This window comes from Microcebus murinus, chromosome 6 (genome assembly GCF_040939455.1).
Source record: "Microcebus murinus isolate Inina chromosome 6, M.murinus_Inina_mat1.0, whole genome shotgun sequence".
Lineage (NCBI taxonomy): Eukaryota > Metazoa > Chordata > Mammalia > Primates > Cheirogaleidae > Microcebus > Microcebus murinus.
In genome coordinates this window covers 74,220,451-74,235,134 of record NC_134109.1, presented here as the reverse complement: position 1 = coordinate 74,235,134, position 14,684 = coordinate 74,220,451, and the positions used below count along the sequence as shown (strand labels likewise).

General features: G+C 40.0%; 1 protein-coding gene across 6 annotated transcripts in view; it reads right to left on the bottom strand.

The window, feature by feature from the left end:
* Positions 1-14,684, bottom strand: part of FMN1 (formin 1) — a 389,771-nt gene that overhangs the window by 280,314 nt on the left and 94,773 nt on the right. For 5 of the 6 annotated variants that reach the window (XR_001154565.2, XM_012766326.2, XM_012766323.3 and 2 more), the window contains one exon: positions 9,662-9,837. The exons of the other annotated variant lie outside the window; for it this stretch is intronic. Coding sequence is in view for 4 of the 5 variants with exons in the window: in XM_012766326.2 (XP_012621780.2) it covers positions 9,662-9,837 (176 nt within the window). In the remaining variant the exon portion in view is untranslated. The remainder of the gene's footprint in view (positions 1-9,661; positions 9,838-14,684) is intronic. 6 annotated transcript variants of the gene reach the window in all.

Below are 14,684 nucleotides of genomic sequence, written 5' to 3'. Positions count from 1 at the left end.
GTCCTTGGACTTCTCCTTCTGGTTGTGTAGCACTTGCCCTACCTTTGTGGCGTGGCGTTCCCCTGCCAATGCAACACTGAACAACAGCCCCTCTGGATCAGCCTATCAGAGGCCGGCAACTGCTTTTAGTAATTGGTTAAAAAGCAAACAGGCTGCACCTGCCTATTGCAAGGATCGGTCCTAGTGATTAAAGCCTTTTTCTGTTGTGCAGTCTTAGAGTGAAATATTTCTAAGACTGGCTCCAGTGGGCAGTATCAAAGCTTCTGTGGAAATCGGGTGAATGTCGATAACAAATAAGGAGCATCTGAAAGGGAAAAAGAAAGGCTAGGGCGTGTTGTGAAGCTGGAAGACAGGAAGACAGCAGTGAGTATGTAATCTTGAGATGATCAAGGAACAAGGGCAGTGTGCAGAGTTAAGAACATGGCCCTGGGTCCTGAGCTCACACCATGCTCTGTCCCTGCAAGAGGCTTGACCTTGGGCAAACTGCATAATAAGCTACCTGTGCCTCAGCTTTGTCACCTGGAAACTGTGAATAAGAACAGTACCTACTTCACAGGTTATAAAGATTAAATAGACTAATACATGTTTGACACTCTCATCAATGCCTGGCACACAGTAAGTCTTCTATGAGCAGGATATATTTTCACAGGAAAGGAACAACTTTCTTAGGGATGTCAACCAATAACCATTAATAACAGAATGCTTTTAACCTTCTCAATATGAAATACATGCTTACTGATGAACTGACAGCCCAAGCAATATATGCTCCTGTGCAAAGGGACTAAATACAACATGCCTCCCCACCCACAGCCCCACCTATGCCACGAATGAATTGAGCTCCAAAGAAAACTCTTTCAAGGGATCCTGTTGGCTGCTCAGGGCCAATGCTTTCTGGATTGGTTCTCTTTCCATCTGTCACATGAACAGGGTAATTAGCTTAAAATTTTCTCAGGTGGCCACTGCAGAAGGTGGCAAAGTTCACCCTGTGCTTTATTATGTTTCCAGAAGTCCAAGATGATTTTTAACCACCTTGACTATTTCAGGAAGAAAAAAAATACATGAATTTGGGGTTTCCTCCATCCTTTTCTCAAGTGTCTACTGAAGCATGCTGATAATGATAATGTGAGTGTAGTGCCGTCCCTCCTTTGGGGAAGAACTGTTCCCAGAGGATGCCTGGACTGGGGCAGAGCCCAGGTCCTCAGTGGCAGAGCCCTGACCATTTTCTTTTTGTTTGTTTGTTTTTAGGTCAATTTATTAAACTTCAAAGGTGCTGCTTCATTTAAAATGTCCTTCCTTTTACCAATATGAAAGTCAACCTTGAAATTTTTACTAGTTAGGGTCTTACTGTCAAATATTTCTAAAACTGGGTTCCAACAACCAGTGTTAAAGGTCCCCCGGGAAGGGATTCAATGTTGATGACAAAATAAAATAATGTAAAAGGGAAAAAGAAAGGCTGTGACTTGATTTGTGAAGCTGGGGGTTGGGGGTGGGGAGCAGCCTTTAAAGTACAGAATTTCCAGGGACACGTTTCCGAGGGTTTTGAGCTTTTTTCCAAAGTGAAGAGGAACAATATTGCTGCCCTACATGAATAATGAAAACAGAAGGCATGGAGCCCATGGAGAAAGTATTACATTGCGACTAAATTTTTCCTGATGAAAGCTCCTGATGAAGATCTAGAATCTATTAAACTGCTTATGCTGGCCAGGTGTGGTGGTTCATGCCTGTAATCCCAGCACTTTGAGAGACCAAGGGAGGAGGATGGCTTGGGGCTGGGAATTTGAGATCAGCCTGGGCAATGCAGTGAGACCTCATTTCTATAAAAAAAAAAATTTAAAGTTAGGCAGGCATGGTGGAACTTGCCTTTAGTCTTACTTTCTCAGAAAGCTGAGGCAGGAGGATCACCTGAGCCCAGGAGTTTGAGGTTGTGGAAAGCTATGCTAACACCACCATCCTCTAGCCAGAGTAACAGAGCAAGACCCCGTCTCCTTAAAAACAAAACAAAACACACCTGCCTCAGCCTCCCATGTAACTCAGGCGTGCGCCAACACACTCAGCTAATTTTTTCTATTTTCAATCGAGACAGGGTCTCTTGCTCAGGCCAACTTCAAACTCCTGAGCTCATGTGATCCTCCCACCTTGGCCTCCCAAAGTGCTAGGATTTACAGGTGTGAGCTACCGTGCCCGGCCATAAAAACGTACACATTTAAAGAGGAGAATACAAAATTTAGGGAACGTGGGGATTCACCTCAGACAAAATGAAGATGGATGAGAAGAGCAGGCATTGTGTCCCAGGTAGGCACAATGCTAGGTTATTTATGCAAGTTTTCTTTCATGTTTATCATTAACTATAAAATTAACATTTTATAGATTAGTGCCATCCAGTGCAAGTTTCCGCAAATAAAGGAAATGTTCTATTTCTGTGCCATCCAATAGAGCAGATACCAGCCACAGGTGGCCTCCAAGCACTTACAGTGTGACTCAGGAACTAATTTTTAAGTTTTTAATTTTACTTGACTTGAACTAAATTAAATGGCCACATGTGGTTAGTGACCACTATATGAGACACTACTATAGACATTAATACTGAGGTTGAAAGAAATTAGGTCAATTCTAAAATTATATAACCAGTGAATGGCAAAACCAGGATTTGAACTATTCTGTCTGATTCTAAATGTTCTTTTCATGAAAATAAGTAAAAAACAAAACAAAACAAAACAAAAAAAAACCCACTGCTCTTAAGGTCAATAGAATAGTAGCGACCTGGCTACACCACTCCCACGTGAGACCTGCTAATAAAAAAAGACCAGGAGCGGTGCCAGGACCAGTGGAAAGCAACTGCAGACCCGAAGAATCCTCTGAAGACCAGACTGACCGGAGTGGCGGCGACAGCCCAGGACCGCTGACACAGACTTGGACTGGGGTTGTGGCATCTAAAGATTGACTGGGTGACAAACATGGACGGGTCGCGGTGGGGGTTGGTTGTTGTGTTTTGGGGATGTTGTGTTTTTGGTCTAATGTTTTTGGGGTAGAGACCTACAGCTGTACTTACCGCCCCAAACCCCCACCAACCCCATAACCTTACATGGGTCTAAAGATTACTGTATAATGGTGTTAGTGTTCCCAAAAATAATATACCACACTGAGGAGACAATGTATGAGGGCATAGTAGGGCGAAGAGTCACCAACCTAATTTTTGAAAGAAAGAGAGCCCTTCACAGCCATAACCCTGGCTACTCTTTTTGGCTTAGGGGCAAGAGGAGCAGGAACTAGTATCTCTTCTCTGGCAATGCGGGAAAGAGGGTTTAACACTCAAGTCACTAACCTCCCTATCCGAGGTAATGCTCCAGAACCGGAGGGGGTTAGATCTAGTATTCCTCCAGCAAGGAGGACTGTATGCTGCCCTCAAAGAAGAATGTCGTTTCTATGCAGACCATACGGGAGTTGTTAGAGAATCTATAGCTAAGGTCAGGGAAGGGCTTGCCCGCCGCAAACGAGAATATGAACAGCAAGCAGGTCGGTTTGAGTCTCGGTTTAACAGATCCCCCTGGTTAACAATGCTACTATCCACCCTATTAGGCCCACTGATTATGCTAATCTTAGTCCTTACTTTTGCGCCATGTGTAATTAATAGACTAGTAGCTTTTGTGAAAGAACGGATTAAACACTGTCCAGCTACTAGCATTGCAACAACAATATCAGCAGCTATGGTCAAGTGCTATAGAACTAGAGCACCTAAGAGACCTTGAGGACGAGCAAGAGTGCTCGTCTGCTACCTAGAGAAAGGGGGGAATGTGGGGCAGAGGAATTTGTAGGACAGAGGAAGGGCAGAGGAATTCTTCCAATTGTCGGGAATTTACTTGGGTGGGGCAATGAGCTAACTGCAAACCTTTGCTTCTGGTCATTGCTTGCTTGCTGCACCGCTGTAAGGGGAATTATGGGATGAGGTCATTGAAGCACGGGCGACTGGCCCATCAGGCAATAGAGGGCAACCAACCCGCCAATTATTTCAAAAGGCAATAGTGGGCAACCAATCATTTTAAAGGTCAACGCATGATCCATGCGTAGTCGGCTTGTGCGCAGCTTGCGCACCATGGGGATAAAAGGCATGCCGTTGTTCCGGTCGGGGTCCTTGCCTGCCAGAGTGGCCACTGTGTCGGTGTTCTGGGGCTTGGACCCTGGCTAGCCAGAAAATAAACCTCCTCTTGTGTGATTGCAAAAAAAAAAAAAAAAAAAAAAACCTATGGTATTTTATAACAGTTCTCTTTTCTATTGAAACATGGCAGGGGAGGCAGAATAGATTACCTCATTACCAGAACCAATGGCTACTGAAGTTTGAAGGAATTGAAAGAGAGTAAAACAGTGATAAAGAAATTATGAATCCTGAATCAGTAGTGATTTCTTGAATCTAATACCCACATGATTAATTTAGTCATTGTAGGAAAAAAGTGCAGAAACGAGTGTCAATGCATTAAAATTACAAAGGAGAGAGTAATTCAGGCATTGCAGCTATGATCCTATTGTTAAACAGTTAATGAGAGGGCAAAGAAAAAGGAGAGGAGCTGGCAAGGGCTGTGGCTTTGAAGAGGGATGTATCTGGCTTCAGTATGAGATATTAATTATTAGTCACAAGCATGCTGTGTTACTTTGGGCAACTTCCTTAACTTCTCTGAGCCAGTGTCTACATGTGTAAAATGAGAAAAATGATATTTAACTCACAGATTTGTTCAAGAAATAAATGTGCTAATATTCTTAACTCAGTGTTTGCTTGATTTACCATGGATGCTAAATAGTATACATGGTGATCATCATCATTATGAAGCATGCATGGTGGTGAGGAGGAATCACATTTCCATAGTTTTGAAATGTATCCACCATTGCCTCCGTTTGGTTGGTACATCACTTTAATTGGAGATTTAAATAAAACAAGTTTATATAAGACTACTGCCATTTTCAACCCTTTAAAAAGTGTCATGAAATATTCTGAAGAAATGTTATAACTGTTCCGAGAATCAAAGTCACATACTTTCTACCACTGGAGAGGGAAGTTTGCATAAATGTCATATAAAAGACATTTATGCAGTAGCTGCAGTCCTTAATGCAATTTAGAAGTAATTATACTAATAAACCAGAATGGCTAATTAAAATCTGTAAAAATCAAAAAGCAATAGAAAAACAACTGGGCCATAAAAGCCAGAACTTCATGTTAAGATAGGAGTGTTCTCAAACAACCCCTTTGCAAAGGCTACTGCAATTCAAATTTTAAATGGGTCCTATGGGAGTGTAATTTTAACCACAAATTCCCACCAGAGAGAAGAAAGAAAATGCTTTTCTCAAAGATACACATGAAACGTAAATGATACATATAGAAAGAGACCAAGGTTTAAAGAAACCATGTGAGGCTCACAGCACTCTAAGTCCAAAGAATACAGATAGAACTTTAGCTTTTGGGACAGAAAAAGGAGGCTGAAAAAATGAAACTCATTCAAAAGAGGCAAAAAACAACTATGTGAATTTTAGAGGAACCAAAGAAAATATTTTAATTATAATATTCTAATTCAATATTGGAATTCCATTCCAATATTGATTTGCATATAATTCCTAGACAAACTTCTCACTGATTTTTTATAAACTTCAGGTCTATTCTGTGTTCTCTCAGGTTTTGAAAGTATAAAACAAAGTTTTCCCTGTGTATATACTCAAGAGTACAAATTTTATATGAACAACTATTATATTTCATGTCAGAATAGGTGAAGAGGAAATAAGGACAATGGGTATTATCAAGATCAAAAGAGCAAATTTCACAGTTCCGTTAACCATTAAGGTGCTTCAATAATTAAGCCAAGCTTATTATTCTTTTTTTTAAATAAGAAAGCTAAAATGTTGCCAATTTGTCATTACCTTGCATTTTGTAGGGAAGACAGGAAGATATCAAGGGAAGTGTGGGAAATAGTATGAGAACTAAACTTTGTGATTGGCAGAAAAGAAGAATTTTATTTAAATATGATGACAATCTTCCATACCAATTCCAAAATTGAAACTAATTTGAGAGAGCTGTTTAAATTAAATTGGATTAGGAATCAAATCCGATTACTTTTTTTCAACTACTTTATCATGATGTAAAATGATGAAGAGTTTGTAAAAAATAAAAGTGATTTTCCAAATTGATCAATGATTATCACTTGCAATTGTTCTTTTTACCATGATTTTTTGATCATTTATCATATCACCCACAGACACATGGTTTCTCTCTTTCTCTCTCTGTCTCACTTTCACCCACACGCATGCTCAGATATGTACTCACACACAAATACACTCCTTCGAGAAACAAGCTACTTTGATATTTCTGAATTCACTTCACTTGCAAATACAAGCCTCCCTGTCATGAATATTCTAATGATTTGGGTACGCCAATCCTATGGACTTTAGCTTTAGGTGTTAGGCTCTCATTGGCTTCCATGAAAATCAACCAAGATGTGGCCCTTTCCATGTCATGCAAAGACACCACAGAAGAATCAGTGCATTCACTGATGCTGAGTCTAACTCATGCTGTGGAGTTTGCCATGTAGGAGTGAAGGAAGGTGAATAGAATGAAAGCTGCTGGTGTTCCCATCAGTGTTTCACCACTGACTTTATTTTATTTTTAATTGATATATTATAGTTATACATATTTTGGAGGTACAGGTGCTATTTGGATACACATATACGATGTGTAATGATCAAATCAGGGTAATTGGGATATCCATCATCACAATCACCATTAATTTTAAAGACCCAGGACAACTGGTACATGTTGAGGCATTTAGTGTCCCATGTCCACTGCTGCAGAATCCTTACTGGAGGGGTTCTATGGAGTAATTTTGGTTGTAGTTCTAGCTATCTAATTCTGAGCCTGGTTCTCAATCCTTTTCATTGAGTATGAGAGCTAACCCATATCCATTAAATAAGTGACTTCTGTTCTAAAATGAAAGACAAAACTAAAGAAAACAAAGTACTTGGGTCTAGACTCAGACCTACGTTCAAATCCCGCCCCTGCCCTTACTGAACCTCTGTCCTTATTTGTACCTTAGGTATAATAATACCTCAAAGGACAATAGGTGGCATTTAGGAAGTGACCAACACATGGAAGTCCTTGTTATTGGTTTAGACAGTCAGGTTGGATGTGGAATTGGTAATTGCATCCTACAGTTCATAAGATGTAATTAGTTGGAAACTGATGCTGTGACTCCCCAGCCAATTAAGCCAATTCAGTAAGGAACATGCAGAGCCTCACAGGTGAAAAGCAGATTGTGATGATTCTTGGAAACCAGAAGCACCAGGAAGAGTTCAAAGTTTTTATTTTAAAAGCTGGCATGCAAAATCCTACTTCCAGAGATTCCTGCAACAAGCATATAATCCTAATGACTGCTTATCTTCTCTGCTTTTCATATTTTTGTGTCAATCTCAGGCCATACATTGTTAAGTGTCATTTCTCCCCACCCAAGTCCCTTGTTTACACACATTTTACACACCATTCTCATGGGGAGCATTCCTCTCAGATGGTATCTTCAGGAAACTGCCTTTGACAAATCTGGTTCAAAGTGCAATGAACCTGAGGTGCATGGCTAGTGGTAGCTTCTAGTCTGGTGGCATTAAGAAACTGCTCAATACAGCTAACTTTTTAATATTCATGCTCTAAATGAGCACTCTGGGGTGACTAAGTTTTGTCATATATAGATGCAATTCACACGTTTGGTGCATTTGGATGTTGTTTAAAAAGTGGTACCTAGAGTTGACAGATTTAGTCAATAAAATACAGGACCCTCTGTTAAATTTGAATTTCAGGTAAACAAATAATTTTAAAGTATCCACATGTCTCATACAATATTTGGCAACCCCACAATCCAAAAGTAGAGCTGAAAGATCACTGGGCTCAGTCATTCAAGAGCTTTGTAGTTTGCCCAGAATGGTCCACAGAGTTTGCTTGTGCAGGGCTTTAAAATAACCACCCAAATGGATTCTCTACACAGCAGTCTGGCACCTAGACTTAAGTACTGGCTGCGTAGATATTGAAATACATACTGATTATGTGATATTGTGAGAAAATAAGAAATATATTATATATGTGGTCTTTGTCTCTGGCTTATGGCCTTAAGTCCTAAAACCCTTATAACTTCCTAATAAGAAGGATAGAAGCATATTTTGTAATAACATTTGGGTTTTATCCCCAGCTCCAAAAATAGCTCAGAAGCAATGCAGGTGAAAGGAGCATCTTTTGTTATTCATAACAAGCCCCTTTCAATCACACCAGAGTTTATGTTAAAAAGGTGACTTTTGGGGACTGGTTGCCAGGGGAACCAACCTGTGATTAGAGGGTTGGAGTTCTCAGCCCCAGCCACCTACCTCAGAAGATAGAAGGGCTGGAAGTTGAGCTAATCACCATTGGCCAATCAATTCATCAATTAAAAAAAAAAAACACAACATAAACAGAGTGTTTTTAAAAAGAAAAGAAAAAGAAAGCCTTTCAAAATCCATTTCAGCACTTTTACGTCCAGGCCTGCTGTTTGCCACAAATGCAACTTAAAGTAATTCACCAATAGATGTCACTGTTACACTTCTTACTTTGGGCACATCTCTCAGGATGCACAACTTTACTTTCCGGGTAGGGGGACAAAGACAAAAACTTTACTAATTCCTGTGTCACCTCCTGCAGGGTTGCCGATTTGTCATCTCTCAGCTTCATTCAAACCTCCTTTTATAATAACAATGATGTCAAATGTTTCAAATGATGCTTCAAATGATGTCAAATGCTTCAAATGTCAAATGCTTCTAAAATGACATATAGTTACTAGGGTTTCATGGTTATGAAAAGTCAAAGGTTCTTCTGCTCTTTGGTTACCACCCCTAAGAACATCACAGACACATTTGTCAAACTTACAGTTCCAGGTCTGGAAGTAATGAATTGGAGAATTCAAGATTGTCAACCCATCGGTGATAGGAAACTGAGTGGGTAAAAGAGGGGATGGTGAGAATCCTGATAGTCTGGTCAATCCTATCAGGCCATCTAATTGCAGAAGTAGCTAAAACCCAGCCAGATGCTTTGTATTAGGCAGTCAATGCTTCTGTATCAATGAATACATGAATGAAAGAGAAAAAAGAAAGGTATGTTTTTTAAATGGGTCATCCTGTATTTGGCAGATTTCCCGCCAACCTGTTCACCTGTTATTTGAGCAGCTGGAGAGAAAGAAAGGTTTATGAACGTGCAAAGAAGATAGGCTATTTGATTTCACTGGAGAACTCGGAGTATATCAGTTGGCTAACTGATGTGACTAACATATGTTAGTCACAAATTTTTAATAAAATGATATTAAGAAATGACTAGCAACAAATGGGTTTAGGCTGTGAAGCTAATGTGAGCAAAGGGCTCTGAAAACACTCAGATAATAAGCACAGTCACTTCTAGTCACTTCTAGATGAAGTCACTTTTCACTTTCTAGTGCACAAATTTCAAACCACCAAGATACATCTTGGTTCTCTGCAACCCACTGATTTTTTTAAAACAATGAGCCACACACTAAATGCAGCTTCAGCAGCTCTACATACACAATTTACATTAAGTGCATACTAAAACGAGCCTTTGTTGATGGCAAAGAATCACGACACAAACACAAAGATTTCTACTTACGTGGAGATCCAGGTACAGTTCGCTTCTGTTTGCCTTCCCTCTTTCCTCGTGGAGCAAAAATGGACAGGCTGGGCCTGTTCTATAGCCCAGGACCCATGTACTTCCATCCCTATTGGGAAGGTCTTTAGGTGTGTGGTCACTGAAGCTGTCCCAGGGAAAGCCCTCAGAGGAAATACCTAAACAAACACAGAGAAGACCATCAGTAACATTGCAGCTAAACTAAATAAATAAAATCAAGCCAGTCATAATTGGGGAACTCCTAAGTGGAGCTCTCCAGACTCTCACTTCACTTTCTAAGTTGTATTTTACTTTCTTCCAAAAGTGTTTCTCTCAATTACCCTTTCTGGATCATACTAACAAAAAATTAAAACACATGCTCTCACCCCCAATTTAAGGAGACAAATCTACTAGCTGTACTATATCTTCCACATTCTTGCTTACCAATCCAGGCTGCCTGGTTCATTCTATTTCAGAACAGAATCAGAGGAGGAGCTGGGGACGGAAGTCAGGAGGCCTGGGCTGTTGGCTTCCCTACTAAATGGTGACACCTGAGCCAAGTCACTAACAGGTGTGTTCTTTGGGGGCAGGAACTGTGCCTGGTCATCTTCATTTCTGGGGATAGAAACACTACCCACGGTGCATTTGTCAGTTTGTTGAATGAGTGAATGTTGCATGGGTAACCTATTTGGGACTCACTATTGTCATCTCTAGAATTGAAGGTATTAAGTTAGTTCATTCTTGCCTAAAATATGTTAGGATGATAATAGTTAACTATGTGCCATGCACTGTTCTTAGCACTGTTCTTCAATTTTTAAATTAACATATAGGTAGGTAACATTAGTGTTCTCATTTTAGATGGGGAAACTGAAGTACAAAGAAGTTGAGCAATATGCTCCAGATCATAAAATCAGTAAATGATGAGGTGAAGATTTGAACCCAGGCAGTTAAATACTAGAGGCCATGCTCTTAATGACTACAATATATGGCCTCTGCCTGACATTCTTGAGATGGCAATACATGTTCTACAGCAAAAGGACCTTGTGGTCAAATAAGTGTGCAAAAATCTACATGCTATAGCTCTTAGAGAGCCACGATCCTGTTAGCATATTAAAGACCTTGAGACGCCCTTTAGTAAAGGAACTTAATTCTGTATAATAGGGTTTTCCTAACTTATCTGACCACAGAATCCATTTAAAGGGACACCTGCTAAACATGTTGCAAGCCACTAGTGTTCTACTGGAACATGGTTTGGAAAATACTAGATTAGATCACCTCTAAAATTTCATGCAGCACTCAAGTTCCTAGTCTTCTTTTAATTCCTGGTAAGCAACCTTGGCAAAATATTAAGCAACAAGGCAGACGTTAAAGGTGTAGGCTCAGTGTACTTTTGCAATAGAGATCACTGTTGGATATATGATAGGGTGTTTATTCCACATAATCCCTGTAAGAGAGTCTGTTTGGCAGGGACCCAAAGCCAGCCAACGGCTTCTACCATGCTGAAAACCTAACTTACACGTAACTTGAGCTGAGAGTAAGTCAGCTAACAAAGGAACTGTGGGATAATGTGCTTCTCCTTTATATTAGAGTAACATTTTAGAAGGAAAAAAAATTGGGTAGTAGCTAAGGTTTTGCTTTTTGTTTGTCCAGTTTTTTGGTTTCCAATCACACTTTGAAATGAAAGGTGATACAGGTCACAGTGTTTTTCTACAGTTGCCCTCTGGCAGGCTGTCCACAAAACTTGCCTTTCTGTGGCCACTGAGAAAAATGAGAGTTCAGGGCCTCATGAGTCTACACTAACGTCTGCAGCCACTGGCTGTCTAGAAGGTTATAACCAGGCTCTTCCTTCACCTGGGCCAGAACCAGCTGCCTTAGAACAAGTGCCTTTTCAGCCATTCCCCTTGCTACCTACCATCTACAGATGGTCTCCTGGGCTGCCTAAGAGAACCTCAGGGGTCGGGGGAGGCACTCTGCTAAGCACTCCTGCTTTATCCTCACAGTGACCTTGAGAGGAAGACAGTACTGGCTATGCTGTACTAAATGAAGGAATTAAAGGTCAGACCCCTCTTAACTTCCATTTATAGAGCTCATCCTCCTCCTAGACTATTTCTGTCCATTTTTTGGCAAGAAAAGAGGACATAAGCCTTTTTAAATTTATGGGGTACCCTCACTGTACTACCTCATCTTTCAAAATGTATTCATGACTAATCAGATCTCTCATTTTAAATCCCTCCACTTTCATTTTTATTTTGGAGTAGCTGCTGGCTTTGGGTAAAGTTTACAGGTTAATAAAACAATATAAAACATAATACGTACACTACAAGACACAATGTACAACACCTAACGTTAGACATCTATGTCAGCTGAGGCACATTGTCTGGTGAGTATAAGTCCATCATTTAGGTATGACAGAGTGGTAAGTTCTCATTAAAACAAGGATTTGGGGTGCATGGATAAAATACACAAGTATGCTTACACAGGCATACATATGCAAGCCCATGCACACAACTGCAGTGAGTATCCCACAGTGCATTAATGAGGTGAAGTGTGCAACCCAATTCACTCTCTATGCAGGGAAAAACAATGCAAAGCTTAAGCAGAAACAATGAAAATCAACTTCAGTCTGGAAATGGTTTCAGTTTTAGAGTTAATTTCTAATACCTAAGGTTTAACCAGACAATATCCCCATGAAGGAAACAAGCAAGGTAAAAAACCATGATGCACAGTGATTTTGGTAAGGATCATTAGGACAGGAAAGGACCAAGGGCAGAAAGAAGTAACATAAAACTGTTATTCTCAAAAGTCTGACAAAGTAGGTTAGGACAAAAGACAAATTCACCATCTCAAAGATCATAACAAATTTATAAGATAATTTTTTGAATGGAGAGTTTTAATAATACAAATACAGGGTTTTTAGTCACACGTGTCTATAATTATTATAATAGGTAGTGCCCACACTACTCTTCTCACCTAAATAAATTTAATAAAAATTTAATAAAAATAGAAAAACAGTTACTCAAAATTAGGTAAATATATTCTGTCAAAATAGTCAACTGTCATTTAATTTTCTGAAACAAACAGATTTTGAGGGCATTAGATTTTCAGAGAACATCTTATAAAAAGCTGAAACAGTCTTATTAATTTATGTCTTTCCCTCTCATGTGTATATTATAAACCTGGGTTTTACTCAATATTTATTAGTTATTTTGTTTCTCAAAGACATTGCAACAGCTTGGTTGATCACATATACACACACAGGTTATTTTCACAGCCGACCACGGTTAATACAACGTACAGCACAGTTACAGTAAAGGCAGGTGACTTACCTGGGGACCACTTTGAAAGTCTGTGCTTTTCCCAACCATTCAAAGGATGAGCTGTACTTCCTGATGCTAACCTACAACATCAGACTGGGGTTTCGCTGTCAATTATCAAAACAACAGAAGCAGACAGAAAGGAAAGGTAATATGCTGTTTAAAAGAGGAGGCAGAGCCCATAGCACATCTTTCCTAAATGGAATCAGTCTCTCTACCTGTGGCACACTGGATCACTGCTCCCACTTCTTCACTCCCTCCCTGCATTATGATTATGTGCCCCAGGCCTTTTCTAGGCACTGTCTAGCTCCTCCCACTGGAGTTGATGTTGTATATTTCCCTTGCCATGTGACTTGCCTTGACTATCTAAATGTGGGCAATATCACAGTGTGCCAATTCTGAGCCAAGGCCTCAAGAGGCGTTGTGTAATTTTTGCATCCTGCTTTGTGCTTCTCCCGTCACTGTGAGATGAACATGCCCCACAGACACTAGCAGGAGACACATGGAGAAGACCCAGACAGAGTCCTGCAGCCTGGAGCCAAGCTCAGCTGAACCCACACCAGATCATGTGAACCTGAACCAACCCTCAGGCCAGTGAATGAGAACAGTAAATATTTACTGTATGCCATTAAGATTTGGGGCCTATTTATTGAAAGAGTTGCCTCGTACATTTTCATCTGCCCCCACTAGAAGCACTATAATTATTAAAAATTTTAAACCTTTTCAGTTGAAAGGGCTTAAGGCTATTTTTTTATTTTTTCATTTGTACTGAAAACAATTATTTAATGTACTGTACAAGGTTTTGAAAAATCTAGTGAAAACTCATGGTACATGCACTTCCTCATTCATACCAAGATACACACACAAACTACATTTCATTAAAAAATTTATCTTATTTACCAGGCATCGCCCTTAATCATCTAAAAAATATGTATAAAAATACCTTCACTTCCAAAGAGAAGTTTGTAAATATCCTATATAATCAAGTCTGGACAAAAATCCCTAAGGAACAAAATTACAGTGCTTTTCAGGCTTTCTCTTCTAATTTTCCCGCCATACCAAGCTCTCGATTGACAGCAATGATGAAGTGGTTGTGCTTCCAAAAGGAGAATGGAAAAAGAGAAAAAATCCTCAGCTTGAAACTCTCATGAGTTTTAGCTTCTCTGCAGCAGTTCTCCAGGCCATCCATCATACTTGACTTAAAATAAATCCAAAGAGGTGAAGTGTTCTCAACCGTGAATATCAGAACCGATATGTAAATGTAGACAGGTTGTCTTCCATTATGTTATTCAAACATGTACTTACAAGCAAGAAAGACAGCAATCTAGAGGTGCAGCTAATGGAAAGTGACATTGTTAAGTATTTGTAGAGCAGGAGTGAGCCTGTATATGTTATTATCCATCTCTAAGAAGACAGAGCTTTTGGTGAAAGTATAGTCTCATGGCAGGTATCTGTCAATTAGAGATCAATGCTCACAGACTGCCACTGCCCGCATTTTCATTCTCAGAGGTATTAAATGATACAGTGTCACCAAACCAGCTAGGTACCATGCTTCCCCCAAAATAAGACCTACCTACCCATAAAATAAGCCCTAGCAGGATTTCTAAGCATTTGCGCAATAGAAGCCCTACCGCGAAAATAAGACCTAGTAATGGGCGTGGCTACGCAGTGTATCTGTACAACCCATGCATTTCGTCGAAGAGCGGTAAAGA